We start from the raw sequence: 17676 nt of genomic DNA on the forward strand, positions 1-17676 counted from the left end.
TCATGTTGAGGGTGATGGGTACACGCTTTACAGCTTAATTCAAGTGCTCTACTGAATGTATCATAGAAATGTTCAAGACCTAAGGAGATAAATACATTGCTTCAAAGACTGATATGGCAGAGTTTTTAAGCAAGATACTTGGTTATAGAAAAATTAGTATAGATTGTAAGAAGTTATCAGCTTTCTGATACAGGAATGCTGCTATAGTAAACTCTGGATTCATATTATTTTTAAAAAATCGTACATCCTTTACTATTGATACATGCTTTACTATTCGGGCTTCTTAAAGGGTATTCTTTTAGTTCACCAGGAAAATATGAGGCAATGTGAAAACCTGACTTTCTTTTCCAAAATACAAATTCACTGGAGTTCTCAATTTATGTGTTTAATAAACTTTCATTTTGGGGGGGAACATTTTGAGAAGATAATTCATAACTGATATTAAGACTGAAATTAGCAATAGCCTAGATGAAATTGTTTTAAAATTTACTTTTAGAAAATGAAATTTGGTGTTTATTTAAAATATCCATTCATGACTTCCTGTTGCACAACTAAATAAACTACAAATTCTGGTGTTTGGCTACAATTCAGTGTTACTGGCCATATTTTGCTAAAGACTGAAATCTAAAATGACTCATGTATTCCTAAAATTCTTTGCATTTCCTTTAGTTGCTGAAATACTTCAGGTTCAAATCATATAAGGTTACTGAATATAACTCTCATAGTAATATTATATTATTTCTGTAGAGATAATACAAATTGCATCTATAAAATCAGTTGACTTGTATGCTGGATTTTGGTTTTTTAAAAGCTCATGTTCTATTGTTAATACAACATTACTGTTTATTATATTCATATTCACAGTTGTCTTTCAGATAAATCATCAATTTGTAAGGATTGAATTGAGGTGGGAAGAAAGGAATGGCTGAGGATGAAATTGATGGAGTTATTTTGCTTCTAATGTCACAAATATGCTAGTAAATACTTGTTTGAAGTTCCTGAAATTTATGGTTATATAGATAAAACCTTCTAAGATTATGACAACATATTATTATATCTCAGTGTTTTTCTGTCATTAACATAGATTTGGTTACTTTATGATGTTAATATGTGCTTTGGGACTTTTGGTAAATGATACTATCCCCAGTTATCTTACTATAGATCTATTTCAAAGTGAACAGTTCACATGGCATCTTTGTGTATCCTAAAATAATATTTTTAAAAGTAAACTTCTAATATAATACATGGGCTAGACAGAATTTAGCACACTCTATTTATTGATTGCATTTTTGTTCTTAAATCTGTACAATTACCTTATTTTTCTTTTGATATTATTTGTTAAACTTTATTTCTACCTTTGATGAAGATTAATGGTCTACTGCACTTGACTTCCTTCCAGTTTTTTTTCTTTGTTTTATTTTTAACAGAGGGTGATTCTCCTTTTTAAAAAATAATTGAGTTGATAAGTAGTTGATCAGTAAGAGCAAATATTTCACATGGTATAGATTTCTGGATAGTGATACAATATTTTGCTAAACTTATAAAATAATTATATCCAAACACAGTCTCTGGATATAGGTGTCCACAGTATTATTTTTGGATGCATGCTGACATGATTAGATTGTTTGGGTTTTTTGTTTGTTTTTTTGGTTTTTCTGTAATTCAGTGTTGCTACTCTTCTTTGTACTATAAAAGCAATATGTATTATTTTAAAGGGTACCATCCTTTGAAAAGGCATGTTTACTTAGTTTTTGAAAAAGTATTTCACAGTTTGTTTGTTTTTTTAAATTAGGAATGCTACATGGAATTTGATTATGTTAAAGGTTTTCTGGGGGGAAAGGAGATAGGTGATTACAACACAGATTTTGAAATAAAATAGCTGAAAAAAAATACCCTTGAAATTTAGGTAGCTCAAATGGCATTGTGATAATTGAGAACAAAGACTTAGAGGAAATTTATCTGGTTATATTTGAGTGTTGTATTCCAATATAGCCTTTCCATAGCGTGAAGCTTGAAAGTACCATATTGTTCGCATAAAAATGTTGTACAGTTTTCTGAAATCAAATGATATCTTTTTATTCTCAACTGAATGCCTTTTAAAGAAGATGTATTTAAAGATTATTCATAAACTAACATATGCTGTGCTACTTGTCTTTTATGTATTCTGTTATATCTGCTACCTATAACTTGAATAATATTCCTCTTCAGAAATATCTAGATAGGCCATTATTTCTTAGTAAATGGCATACCAACAAGAAGGTTGATATACAGCTTATGAAATATCTAAGAAATATAGTATCCAAAGAACAATTTCACCATGACGTATTTTAATATCATTGATGTAGAAGGAAGAAAGGATTCCTTAAATTAGACTATATTTTTCCATTTAGAAAATGTTGCAGAATATTTTTTAAGATGAAAAGAAAATATCTACTTCTAGTAAAAAATGGAATTTATTTTTCATAAATTATATTAAATTTCAAATCTGAAATGCTATTTATTATTTTTTAATTAAAAATGCTTATTATGAATATTAAATACTCTTTTTAAATTGTTTTATAAAAAGTCACAATGGATTAAAATTAACATGTTTTCATAAAATTGGTGCTGAAATATTTTTTAATTCTTAAAAAGCAAGAGAAATGCCACAAAATACGTTTCAAATGCCAAATGTATTAATTTCTCAATGTTTCCCATTTTATTTTAAATCTCTAAATTGTACTCATTCTTTCTTTGATTAATTTTAGTACCATATTTGAGACTTCTTCATGTTTATCATTGTAAGTTACCATGTCACATTACATGTTATGCATTTTTATCATTCATACCACTGTGTTGATCCATATTTTCATGTCTAACTATAAATTTGCTGATTTCTTTCTTTTGTTTCCATCATTATGTGCATTTAATTCATTGAAGAACAAGAAAAATATAACTCTTCTACAAAAGGTAAATATTAATGTAAATTTTAAGCCATTTATTGTTGTTTATTTTCTTTCATAATATATGAGAGTTATATAACTGTACTTATTGAAATATTGAGCAAAATTATATAACAGTAGCTTTTTTCCCTGCAATGATTTTGTGTGGAATTTGGTATCAGTTATTGTATATTATGAGTAGTTCACATCAAAGAAAAAATTATTAAAATTAAGAATATTTTTGCTTCAAAATTTATCCACACTGCCAACTAGAAAAATTTTTATAGATTTTTGTTTGTTTCTTTGCATTCCCCTTCTCTCACATACAAGGATTTAATTCTTATCTTCAGTTCAGGGTACTAACTGGGACAGAGGAGTAGAAAATCCCCAGGTTTCCCCTTCTAGATAGCAGTAACCTTAGTGAATGTTCAGCCCCCACTGCAGTCACACTGCAAATCAAGTAGCTGCCAAAATATATCCCTCATGACCTCAATAGTGTCATCATGCCCATCAATCCTCTCTTCCCAAGGGACATAAGAGGAAAACCTTTCAGCCTGCAGTTTCAAGTAAAGGCACACCTCATCCTACTCCCATGTGCCACTCACACCATTTCCTATTTAGTGTTATTTTTGTCCTGATAATTAAATATAGGAGCATGGCTTTTGCTTAATGAAATAATTTTAATAATACTTAAATGTTTATAGTGCTTTATAATTTAATAAAAGTACATTTACTCAAGACTTGTGTATCAGTGATTAAATCAGTTTGTTGCCTGTAGTAACCCTATAAGTCCTGAGAGTAGCTTCATCCCTATTATGAATGATAAACTCAGGTTCAGAGAGGTTAAGAGACTTACCCATTCATACCACTGATAAGTAGTAGACTACAAACCTAGGTGTCTTCCCTCTATAGTTTAGTGGGTTCTACATTAAAAGACACAAATCACAAATGTATTATCCCTAACTCCTAGTATATTGAGTCATGTATTATGTTTCTCAATGTCACAGTGTAAAGATGCAAGATAACATTCAGTTACTTATTTAAGTTTGAATTTACAAATGTGTATATTCTAGCACATACTATATATGCTGGCATAGTGTCTTACACACTAGTCAGTAAGTATGTATTAATAAAAAGTAAAATATTATCCAATGTGATTAAGCTGTTTTGGTCCCTAGATTTTACGTAGATTTCTGGCCATCATTCGTTTTTAATTCAAATACCAGAAACATAGTTTTAGGTTCTGTAGTACAGAAATGGCTAGTGCTTTTCTACCTAGATTCAGAAGAATTTATTTGTATTTGCAAGATAAATCTTGGTATAATAAAAGCAATACATCTTTATATTAGAAATGAGTCATGACCTAATTCATTTAGACAAAAGAACAAAAAATTTAATAATTCTTCATTAGAGCTCTACCATACATATCATTACTAGCCAAAAGCTATAACTGTCTGATCAGAACAAAACAAAATCCCTAAGTGGTACAACTTAAAGTCTGTAGGAAGGGCATACATTTAGAGGTTCACTACAACACATGTCAGATTGTTATATTTTTACAAGGTCGTTGTGTTCTGGCTGAGATGTGCTGTCACTCTGCTAAGTCTTCCTTGGACTCGGGATGTAGATCTGCCTCACAGAATGGACCACGTGGCTGAAAACCACCAAAGGGGCATGTCCTGAAATGTGTCCAGACAGGACCCGGGTGCTGCCCTCCCCTCAGGGACTTAGGGAGCACAGCTTAGCCACAAAAAGTTTGAAAGCTCCAAAAGGATAGAAGCAATTTCAAAAAAAATTTAAAGCCACATTTTAGACTCACATATCCTGTAAAAAATAAAGAAAAAACAACTTGTTCTGTATGAAGACCCTGCTACCCTGCTGCTGTGAGCTCATCTTTACTACGATTAGTCACATGGGAGGACTCACGTACCTCGGGTGCTCCCGGGACAGATGAGGACAGGGACATGCCATGCCCAGCTGCCAGTGCAGGCTGCAGAGCTCCCAGCGAGAGTTTGTTTTTTATGAATTCTAGATAAGCTCGTAGGACAACCAGTGAATGGTGCCAGTTTGTGGAGGACGGAGAGGTTTCCTGGGAAGCTAGACTTTCAGTGCTAAAACCAGCCTAGTTCTGGGCAGACTGGGACAGTTGGTCACCCTAACTGTAGGGGATAATTTTCCAGCATACATATTTGTAAAGCGTATGTCTTTAAAGCACAGGAAGAGCAGTATAAAATACTACTAACATTTTTAATGGTAACTAGAATTCATTGAACACTCACTATCAGTGGCTCTACTAAGAGTGCTATATATTTATCTCAATATTTTTATAGCCACCTGCGACACAACTATTACCTCATTTTCTAAATGCGAAAGCTGAAGCTTAGGAAAATTAAAAACTTGGCTCCTTATCAGTCATAAATTTGACAAGCGGTAGAATAGGGAACTAGCTTCCAGTCTCGCTCCAAGACTTTGTTCTCAAACACTTTGCTCTAACAGCTCCTCCAACATTCAAGCAGCGTTTATTGAGAATCTGCTGTGCCTACAGTACCACGAAACCATGGTAACAAAGTGTGCACAACTGTAAGGAAGGCATCATTACCTATTTTGTTAGAGAATTAAAGGGATTATGTGGGATGCCTAAAGTGCCCAAGCTGTTGTGAGGCAGAACCAGATTTTGACTCCGAACCCCAGGTTTTGTCACTGTCTCGCGGTGCTGTGACATCTACCACTTCTACCCCAGGATCTTGGAGAGGCCCAACGAGGGGTCCTGCCTCCTCCGATGACCTGATTTTTCTCCACTGAGCTGAATTTTCTAATATCTGCCTTGTCCCTCAAGTTCCCATGTCCCTTGAGAAAATAAAGATATGGAATAATGATAACACATTCTTGGGATTGAACAGTTAACTGAAGAACTATCAATGTTTATATTACATTAGTTGCCCTTTACCTCCCACTTTTATGTTAGAAGCTGAGATACCATATAATTGTAGGCTTCACAAACTGCTTTGTAGGCATATTTTAAATTATTCATTTTAAAGTAAGCCAATTTTTCCCTCTCTGCTACATTTCTTGGACAGTTTTAAAGAGCCCATGAATGTAGTTTGGGGGCATTGAAATGATGCAATAAGAAGATCAAACAGAACCAGAAATTAAATGACTTCAAGGTGAGAAAAAATGCTATTATCATAATAAATTTCTAAGTTATATGCCTTTGGATAGTATTTCTTAAGTGCATTAACTTTGGCTTTTGGAAGCAATTTTGAATTGTAACAAAACACATTATAATATGTTTTCTACAAATATGAATTTTCTTTATCATGAAAAATGTGTAATTTACACAGAATAAAGGCAATTAGATTTCAAGTGATTAAATGATTTGAACAGGAACAAAAGTTAATAGCATTTGATGCTTTTTGCTTTCCTGTTTCATTAATAACATTTATGATTATTATTGTAATGAGGTAATAAGGGGTATTTTTAAAGATTGTCTCTAGTCAAGTACACTTTACAGTACAGGTTTTTATTTAAAATGGTCAAATAAATTACCTATACTTCCCTTCTTTAAATATTGGTAAGAACAGTTTGAAGCAAATCTTACAAAATATAATTGATATGGAACCTTCTTTTGGTGCAGTCCACATAAAATTACTTTAATAATTTTCTGTTACATTAGTTATTGTATAAATGATGTTTTCATATTTACTTCAATAGTATACCGTGGCTGTGAAACACGTTATAGGAACAAATTTGGTACTCGACTTTTGCTAAAAATAAATAATTTGTGTTTTCTAAGGACCCAGCATTATTTTAACTCTCATTAAGTAGAAAAGGACTTCAATTTTATTTATATCTTTATTGGATGCATATTTAGTAGATATTAGGCCAGATGATTCATATCCTGTTATGTGAAGATTCTGAAGATTCAATTTTCTTCATTTTCCAGGGAAATGCTTTTCCTGAACACACAGGAAATGTTTATTCATAAATATTTAGAGTTCCACTAGTGAAAATGTCTAACTTATCTTTCTTTCCTACAAACCCAAAAAAGTAGTTGTCATTCTGGCCTAGAGGGCAAAGCAGCCCATGTAAAATGGTTCAGAACTGGTTTTCACCCTGTTTTCCCATCCTGCTGATTGCAATGTGGTTATTTATAATAGTATTACAGGCTTTTGAGACTTCAAGGTATTTAACACTTGTATCAACCACGCCTCAACCAGCAAGAAGTGCCCTGTTGAGCTAGCACATGTTACTCCTTTATTCCCGGGATCTGTAGAGGGAAGTGCTGAGGAAAATAGAAGGCAGACAGATTAAATGGATAGGCTTTTTAATTTTTTTCCTTTATAGATATATATGTGCTTTAAATATTGTATTTTTTACAAATTTTAAAATGTGTGAACACTTATTACAGAAAAAAGGAAGAGACTGTCAAAAAATTGATGTCGAATATAGCATTTATGCTACATCAAACTTTTCAACAGAGATTCTTTTAACATCAGTGTAATTGAAATAATGAAAAGTTGTGGGTACACGTATCAGAGATCACTCAAGATAAACAACACGAGCTCTCAGGGAGTGATTCTGTTTCCCAGGGAAGCCTTTGCTGCAGGGGCTGCTCTTCAGAAAGATGGTATTTGAAGAGTTGTCTCTTAAGGAGACAGTGTTCCCTCTAAAAACTGAAATGCATTTTGAGAAAACTAATCCTGTGTAACAGGAAATGACAGGTAAAATGACAGATTCTTTCATCAAGAGCCTGAACTTCTTATCTGTCAAATATCTGACTCATGTGTTCAGTGTTACTCAGGGGCTTAGCAATTTTGACACAGAAAGGACTGTCAGTGGTTGGAAACCCTGAGTGTTGTTTTAGATGGCTCAGTGATTATCGACACGCTAGAACAAGAGACAATGCTGTGGTTTGGGCTGTGCTGAGGTTTGAGTAATTGTACATATAAATTACCTGTTAAACCCATGCTAGCATTCCACGTCAGTTATTTACCAGAATGCAGGTTATTTTTTTCAGCCTTTAAAGACAATTTGATGTTTGTAACTAATGTGCGTTGTTGTTGTGTTTCATGTTTCACATGCTGGATAGATGTTGGCTTTATTTTATTGTTAATGTCATTATAGTATAATCCTTAACATCCAAAAGAAATATACAAGGGCACAAGAGAAACAATTTGGCATATTTTGACACTTGCAAATTCAAATGCATTTTATTCTAGGATAATGACCCAGAACTAGGGCATTTCTGTTATAGTCAAAATATTTATACATTTAATGTCCGTGTACATATACTGTATACGTGGTTGGTGAGGTAGAGGGTATATAAATATTAAATCAAAGTTGCTTACTATACTTCTGTGACTAAAAAGTATAAACATGCAATAAATATATTTTTTATTGGAAAATAAACAATAAAAATAATGTAAAATACAACTGGCCAATTTTTTTTTCAATATATGTAGTCTTGATTCATTGGCAAATTTTAAAATGCTGGAAATTAGGTAACAGAACAAAGAGAAAGTCTTGAAAATGTGAAAAATAAAAAAATACTTCACCAACACCAGTACCCTACTGAACTGATGTTTGAATCATAGACTAAAGCAACAGGAGATTACTCTAAGTAATCTCTTCACTTTACACAGAAAACTCCATAGTGGAGAGACACACCAAGAATTGATCAGTGCAGCATTGATGAATGGGAGTGGGTCTAGTGCTGAATCTATACTCAGTTATTCCCAGTCTTGGGTTGTTACCATTTTTCCACATTGCTTCCAGGTATATGAGGGGGGTAACCCCCAAAACTGGAACTATCTTCTGAAGGGTAGGTCCCACGTAGTACAGACTTCTCCCCTAGGTGAGTGTTCTCGGAACTCATCTGTATTATTGTACCAGTGGGCATTGTTGGGAGAGGTTGTGTTCAGCTTCAGTTAATTTTTTTTGGAAGACAGTGTGTTTGCCCATTTTATAATGGGTAATTTATGAGTGCATCTGTCCATACCATGCTGAGTCTTCAGCAGTTTTTGACCAAAAATGGCGTGACCCTGGGCCCCACCCTCCCTATTCACCTGATCTCATCCTGAGCAACCTTTTTTTTATTTCCCTGGATGAAAAAAGTCCTCAAAAGGAAACATTTTGCTGATGTGGAAGAGGTCAAAGGATAAAATGGCAGAATCACTAAAAGGCATTTAAAGTTGATGGATTCAAAAACTGTTTTGAGCAGTGGAAAATGTCTTGGTAGCTGTATTACATCGAATGGAGAGTACTTTGAAGGTGACTGAAATTTAAATATGTAAGAATAAATGCACAATTTTTTATAAATAAATCCTGGTTTTTGGGAGGTCCCCCTTGTATGGAGAATGTTTGTTCATCTTAATTTATATTCCTCTGAAGTCTAAAAACTGTGAGTACAGATTAGTATTACATTTTGAATTTTCAAGTATCAAATTATTTTTCTATCCAGGATTTATAATTTTTATACTGATTAAAGATTCAGTAAGCTAATTTTTTTCATCTTTTATTACTCTTTAATCTCAATGTTTCATATTGTTTCTTATATTTGAGTTCCCCTATAAGTGATTTTTTAAAATAAAGTGCTTCAGAGAGGGGATTTTTTTCAATGCTGCCAATAACTAAGGCATTTTAGGTATTTCATTCATATATTCCATTGTACCTGACAATTTCCAGATAAGCGGTTATTTATCACTGCTGTTTCTAGTCATGCACTGAGGAAAGATGGGGCTCCACTATCGCCGAGCTCTCGTCATATTACTATGCAGCAAGGAAGCAGAGGCATTAATTTTTCTATTCATACTATATGACAGCATATTGTAATTAACTAGACAAGCTTAATTATTCTGTCCAGATTTTATCATGTATTACATTTGTCACCTGTACTAGCTAACCTTGTTATAAAATACTGTTGAATCTTTTTACCTTAATATATTTAATCATATAGAAATTTTTATGTTTTCTTTTACAATCATATTTCACCTAAAATACTTGAAAATAGAAAAGTTTAACAATGTAATGTGTGGATTTTTTTTTGCCAATAAATACAAACATTTGAAATTTCAATTTTATGTTAACTTAGATGCAGAGGAAGAATTGTGAAATACTTAAGAAATTTGAAGATCAGACCAACTTCATCTTTATATAATTGCAGATTCATAATTAGTATTTTAAATATATTTATGAAAGGTTTAAGTTTATAGTGATCAGAAAGCATCTATACCTATAACATTCATAATATTTTAAAGCAAATTACAAATGACTGGTAAGTCAAAAGAGTTTCTTTCCCAGAAAATTACATTCTCCTTGGAGGAGGTGATTCTATAGAAATTTTTCTGTGATGGGTTAAAGAAGATTTATTGAAGACATTTAAGCTTTTTTTTTAAGTCACAGGATTCTTTAATAATCTTATTAAGGAGTAGATAAAAGACAAATCCTTATAGGCATAAACAACATTTGTAAATGATTTTTGCTGGGTTTGTAGATTCATCAATGTTCAACCACATCAATAGATTAGGAATTTATATAGCAAAGCATGTGGCATGAAAAAAAGAATTATTTTAATCTGTCTTTGTTTTTAATAATATCTAATGCTTTCCATTAGACAACTGTAATAAATCAGACTTTTAAAATTGTATTTACTTTTGTCACCTGCAAATTCCAATCAGAGTTATTCTTGTGTGTGGTTTGAAGACAAAAATAACTTTAGCTAGGCTACCGCTCCCTTCTCATGATTTAGTTTTGTGTTTTGTAAAGACTTAGTGCAGCTGTGTCCTAAGCTAAATAATCCTATTTAGAGGGACCGGTATTATCCCAGCAAAGCCCTCTGGCCAGAACCGCCAGAATGATTTCAGGTGAGTTAGGTGAGAAGCTCCTGGGAAATAATCTCTTTAGTGTCAAGTCACCACCCTCCCTAAAAATTACCTGGTGCTTAACGTGGAGGTTACAAAGTTCTGGGTGGATCGATGTCTAGAAGCTCTTCAAATAAAATTAATATCATTTGATGAGAAAATTGAGCTAATATCATTTAAATCTGTTTTTATACCAAGTAGAGATTGCTTTGATTTGCTTTAGCTTTAATTATAAAATACAACTGATTATCACAGTTTGTTTGGCTTCTTCAAAGCTCAAAGACTAAGCAAGTGCCCCTGAAGTACCCACACCATAGGCAGAAGGCATGGAACAGATATTTGTATATATTGTAAAATATATTGCATATAGCTTTCTATAAATATAAGACATTTTTCAATAACTTTGTCTCAATTTCTTATTACTCCCAATTAACATTTTGCATTATAATATTCATTTTGGCTCCTTATATGTTATATAGTAATTAACAAATTTCTGTACTGCTTTTCTCAAGATTTCATTGACCCATCTTTTAATCATTAATAGTTAATATTTACTGTCTGTGAAGTCACCATTTTCAAAGCAAGCATGTGTCATTGCTTAATTCACATAACTGATGTTAGGGATTGATAGTTATCTGTCTAATTTATTGAATTTAAGCAAAGCTTAACTTCTAATATTTGGTGGTAAAAGTATGATTTGAACATTTAGTCTGTACTTGAACACACAACAAAAGCTACCTAATGTTTTAAATTTTTACTTAATTTTTAAAATGGGTGTCAGTGTCCTTTATCAAGGATGATGGGCCATGTTTGGTCATTGCAATGAAAAAATCTGTCAAGTAGTTTTTATAAACTTCTTGCAAGAGATGGAGTCAACAGTCAAGTCAATCGGATATATCAGCTTCCCATTATCCTTTAAATTATTAGGGCCTTTTTGTGGACAGCCCAGTACATTCATCACAACAGAATTTTTTCATGTATATGTGTATATACACTATTTAGAAGCAAATCTTAGCACTTGAAGAGGTTGAATAGTCCAGGAAACTGGCAAAAAATAAGCTATCAGAATGTCAACATAGGCATCACCCAACACAAGTGCGTGTCTGGGTCCGACTCTGCATTCCTCTGCTTCCTGAGCTCTTTCTTCCTCTTCGTCTGTGACAGCGTGAACATTGCAGGCGGGGTCTTGAAACCGAGCCACTTATGGTGGATTCTGACTTAAAATAACAATTTTATTAAAGGCTGTAATTATTCCTATCTAAACAGTTTCACCTGTTACTTAAGAGATTAACAAAGGCTTAAATGAAATATAGTTCTTCACATATTATAAATTACAGAGCCAAAAATTTTTATATCATGTTTTTTAAACTTACTAATTTTGTATACATGGTCAGACATAACCATCAGAAACAGAAAACTAATCTTTACTCTTAGTTCAATTTTAAGACTGGCAAATGTTTAAGAAAAGCTACCAATAGAAATTAATAACTTAATAAGAATAACTCCTAGAAGCAGATTCTTCTCAGTCAAAACAGTTTCTAGGTGACTCCTAGCTGAGGAGGTGCAACGGGCGTGTGCATGCATGCAAGCACGTGGGTGTGTGTGTGGAGTGTTCAGTGTGCATATTTGTTTTCTCTACATATGCACATGCCACAACCAGTGGACTAAACATAAAACATATTTTCACAATTAAATTTTGTTTCATGTGGTCATTTATGAATGGAACTTAAAATATTTCATATCAGATGAAGAAGTAGAGTATTTTGTTACTAATATTTTTTGTTCCCCATTCTGTGTGAGTTCAGTCATGTTCTTTTTTACATTAGCATTGCTAGCATTGTATATTCTGCATTTTGTTTAATGTACTAATCATGTGTTATCTCTAAACTCCATTTAATTAAAGTCATGTCAAAAGCATTAAAATCTTAAACCATTCACTTTCTAAAAGGCGCTTCTAATGTGTTAATAGGCTTCCATTGTGTGTTTTTGCAGCAAGCTTAGTAGTGGAGGAGCGAACGAGACAGATGAAAATGAAAGTGCATCGATTTAAGCAGACAACAGGGTCTGGTTCTAGTCAAGAACTTGATCGCGAGCAATATTCCAAGGTAAAACTAGTTAATACCCAACCAATAGCCTCTTTTTTATAAATGTGCAGTGTGTGTACCAGGTAGGACTAGCAAGCAGTGAGATATATAAGAGAAACTATGCAAATGCTAGTCTTGCAACATGACCTTTCTCTTCTTGCTATTTTCACAAGATACAACTTTACTAATTTGGATGTAATGTTTTTTTCTAAAAAGGAATTATAAATACTTGATATTAAAGTCACAGACAACAGTATGGTGATTGCCAGAGGAAAAGGGTGGGTGGAGGCAGGTACAAGAGGGTGAAGGGTGGATAAATGGTGACAGGAGCCTTGACTTGGGGTTGTGAAATGCAACACAATATACAGATGTTATGTTAAAGAACTGCACACCTTAAACCTATATAATTTTATTAGTCAATGTCACCCCAATAAATTCAATTAAAATGTTAAAAAAAACAAAGTTACTTAATGATCAGTTATCCATAATCAAATTCAGATAAGTAAGCAAGATAGATAAAGCCATTTTATCACTTGAATACCATTTAATATTACATTTAAATATTAAGTTACAGATTTTTAGTATTAAGTGCCATTTTTGGTGGAAATTTACTATTGAAATTTGTTACTGAATGACTAAAATCATGTGATGTGGGATATCTTATTGCTCTGTCTTTAGTAAGATAAGATGCTGATTTCAAACTCTTAGAAACTGAAATCCATGCAATTACACGTGCCAATAAACATTTAACTTATACTTCAATATTATTTTGTAAGACTACAGTAAGGAATTTACAATGTGCTAATCATGATCTAATAATTTTAATTAATATATGCATAGAACTTTATACTTCATGAAATAACATATATATTATGTGGCTTACTTAAAAAACTTTTTTAGAGTACTACAAAAGTGGCATAAGCCATTACAGGAAAACCTGTGTTATAATTTGGTATCAAGAAGACCTTTTGGAAGTAATGACCTTTTAGAAATTCAAAATAAAACTGTACTAAATCAATATTGTTAGCTTGAAATATGAACCTAGAGAAATCTATTTATATTTATTAAAATGTAGTTAGCATACAATATTATAAGGTGTGCAACATAGTTATTTAATATTTAAATATCTCACAAAGTCATCACTGCAATGTCTAGAAACCATCTGACATTGTACAAAGTTATTAGGATATTATTGACTATATTCCCCCCAAATATGTACTCATCTTATCATCACAGTGTTATTTACAATAGCCAATATATGGAAGAACCTCAGGTGTCCACTGATAGATGGACATACAGATAAACTATGTAGGACCGATGTGTAATGAAGTATTACTCAGTCATATAAAAGGATGGAATCTTGCCATTTGTGACAACATGGGTGGACATGGGTGGACTTAGAGGGTATTATGATAACTGAAATAACTCAGACATAGAAGGGCAAATACAATATGATTTCACTTATATGCAAAAACAAAAAATGATCAAACAAAACAAACAGGTTTACAAATACAGAGAATAAACCATGGTTACCAGGGAGAAAGGGGGTGGGAGGAAGGGTGAAAAAACCTACTTATATTTAAATTATGGAGATTGGCCACTATAGAGCCAGATATTCAGAAACTTATACAAAAGGTAGAGGTGGTTGCCAAATATGATTTATCACTGGGCTGCCATAGAGTCTTGTGTGTTAGTTGCATTTTGTCGCTTTATGTTTTAGGTTAACTGCCGAAGGATTTCCAACAGAGACAATGCTTGTGGTCGCTGTGACCACTGACTCAGTTCCCTAGGACTCTGAAACAACATTTTACAAAGTGAAAGTAGTAAAGGCAAAAAAAAAACTACTAGTAAAGTATCTTAATGTTTTATAGAATTGCTGATTCCAGCTCCATGTATATTCTTTGTGTTTTTTTTCTGTGTGGTATCACCACTTAATCAGCTTGCCTGTCTTCTTTATGGGTATCATTATCATTTTTGTTTTCTTGTACTACAAATGAACTAAGAGTTAGAAGGCAGGGTAATTTATGATTTCTTTCTCCACAATTGGATGCAGTTATTCAGAAATGTTCTTTAAACTGGAGAATCTTCATTAAACCAGGAAATGCGTTACCGGCTTCTTAGAATTATGTCAAAGGATGAGGTCAAATAGGGAGTTAATATATAGGAAGTGAGGCATAAATAAAGAATCAGGGCAAAACACCAAAGCCTTTCTGCAGTATTATGAACTAAGACTCAAATCATTAATCAGTTGATCAAAAAAATCTACAAAATGAAGTACTCTGGATGCCAAATGATCACTGATCCTTATATTCATAATAAATCAAAAGGAAGCTTATCTGGCTTGGAAGATTCCAAGTTCTCTGGCTCATAGTAATTTAGAACTTAAAATTACTTTAGGGTAATTTTCTATTCCAGCTCTTTTGTTTACCAAATGTATGAAACTGAGGACCAGGAGAAAGTGGGCCTTTACCAAAAGTGGTAAAGGCTTTCTGGACGGTGATAAGCCCGGAACTCCTGATGGGAACTTAGGTGCCTCTTTGTTTTGCTTTCCCACCATTGAAATGTGTGCTGTGCCCTAGCATGGCTCCTTCAGAGGCTCCCTACAGCTTTTAGTTTGCATACAGTTTAATTATCACATTCTCATTTTTCTCCCTTTTTTACACAGGCATCTTTTTCTGTTCCTCTTATCTGAATATTTTTTAAATGTTACTTTTAAATATGTTACTGGTGTTCTTACTGACTGCATAAATTGATGTTATTACATAAATAAAATGAGTACATTTTATCAGTAAATGTGAGATCAAAGCTATATCTTTAAACTTATAAGAACATAGGATAGTAAAAATATGTAAGATAAAATAACAAGTGATTAGCTGTTTATTTTATATGTCAAGTAAAGGATACCCTTCATAATTCTAATATATTTTGGCCTAATGCTTACAATAAAATTTCTAGCTTCCAGTTACCTCAAGTCTCTCTCATATACTTGAGAAATCATCTTCATTTTTTACCCCCTAACCCCTGCTTTTTTATTATTTACAAAAATACATATTTATTCACATAAACAAGAACTAGCATTGTTGTAAATTTAATATACATTTAATTTTAAACCTTATTCCTTTATTCTTTTTTAGCACCTTAAACTATTTGACATTTTGGGTAAAGCAGTACACTTTAGTTAAAATTCTGCCAACTTAGAAATTATCTCATCATTCTCAAAATATTTATAACACCAGTAGACCTTAACTTTCTTCAGGGCAAAGAAGTACCAGACAAATGTTGCTAAGATGTTTCAAACCTGGCACCACCTTTAAAAGACTGACTGCCCCTAACATTCATCCTGAGTAAGGAATGAGCACTAACTTTGCTTTTGAAAAAGACACAAAACTACCCTGGTATTGCAGAAATGTGACACCGCGCTGTTTTCCTCATTGATGTTACACAGAGTTGCATGCCTTAATGATGGGGTTAAATTCATAACTGGAGGGTGAATTTGCATTTAGGAACTCACATTTTAAAAAGTGTTTATTTTCTGTAAACCAGGAACAGCACCTAAGACTGATGTAATGTGCATTGTAGGTAGCTGCTAGATATTTATTATTATGTATAAAAATAGCAGCACTACAATTAGAACTTCCCCACACCAAGGACTGACTTCTCTGCTGCGTGATCAGTACACACTCCTCCTGAGGATATTGTGTTTCTCAAAATATAATTAATGTATTTCCATTCAAGTATTTAATTTTAAATAGGAAATTTAAGAAATTGTGCCTGATAAAATGCCGATTATTTAAACTTTTAATAGATTTTACTGCTAAATATAGCAGTATGAAGTGAATATTAAAGTATATCATTTCTTCAACTAATCGAGGTAAACTGTAATGTGATGTCAGAATAATAGATCATTCTTTACCCCAATATAGAAAAATTTAGCATAACCTACAGTCTTTTAAAAATCTCTCATTTTATCTCTTTGCTGGAATATCAAAAGTTATATACACAAGGTAAAGGAAGAGATGGCTTACAGAAAAGGAAAAGCTCTTTAGCTGGATAAGTAGTTCTACGTGCACTCCTTTATCCTGTGCTATATAGTCTCCACTACTGACACTGACATTTGTCAGGTAAGGGGAACGTGTGTTTGGGGTGTCACTGCGGTGCCAGAAAGTCTGCTGCTGCAGGGTAAACTTGTGTGGTGTTAGAACCCAGTTCTTGGATTCTACCGTGAACAAGCTATTATTTCAATATGATTGGAAGCACTATAATAATTGCATGACATATTTACTTGGCAACACTATAGTTTCTAAAACAAATAATATGAGTTATATTTATACTCCAGTAGCAGTATTAAAGTCAGGTTCTACTGTATAAGCATGTTAAGGCTTTACCACATCTACTCTGTAAATTTAAAAAACGGTTCTGACTGAAATAAATCACGTCAGTCAGGATCATGCTATCAGATAGGACAGAATTTGGTGATAAACATTATCCCATTACTTCAAATACAATATCTTAAATCATGTTACTTTCAAATCATGCCCAAAGTTGTAGAAATGGCTCAGTTCTGGACAAAACATATATGAATTTCCTTTTGGAGTATGCATATGGCTATCAAAATATCACACAATTACAAAAAAATATTAGGAAAGATAATTTTATAGATATTCTGTAAATTTGGAATTGTTTTCATGTCCTCTACATATACATGAGAGATGAAGAATTGAAACTAGCATTTAAATACCTTAGGCCTGAACTACTGTCAACTGATGTTAAGTCATGTTAAATAAACATGATTCCCTTCTCTAGAGTTTTCTT

General features: G+C 32.8%; 1 protein-coding gene across 48 annotated transcripts in view; it reads left to right on the top strand.

Annotated features, from left to right (window-relative positions):
• The window catches only part of RIMS1 (regulating synaptic membrane exocytosis 1), a 421648-nt gene that overhangs the window by 324743 nt on the left and 79229 nt on the right, over positions 1-17676 (top strand). For 36 of the 48 annotated variants that reach the window (XM_045843939.1, XM_045843943.1, XM_045843949.1 and 33 more), the window contains one exon: positions 12773-12885. The exons of 11 other annotated variants lie outside the window; for them this stretch is intronic. In XM_045843939.1, the coding sequence (XP_045699895.1) occupies positions 12773-12885 (113 nt within the window). Of the gene's footprint in view, positions 1-5999; positions 6086-12772; positions 12886-17676 lie in introns of those variants that run through there. One more of the 48 variants, XM_045843986.1, reaches the window with a different exon arrangement.

This window comes from Phyllostomus hastatus, unplaced genomic scaffold, assembly GCF_019186645.2.
Source record: "Phyllostomus hastatus isolate PE091 unplaced genomic scaffold, TTU_PhHast_1.1 phas_contig_40, whole genome shotgun sequence".
Lineage (NCBI taxonomy): Eukaryota > Metazoa > Chordata > Mammalia > Chiroptera > Phyllostomidae > Phyllostomus > Phyllostomus hastatus.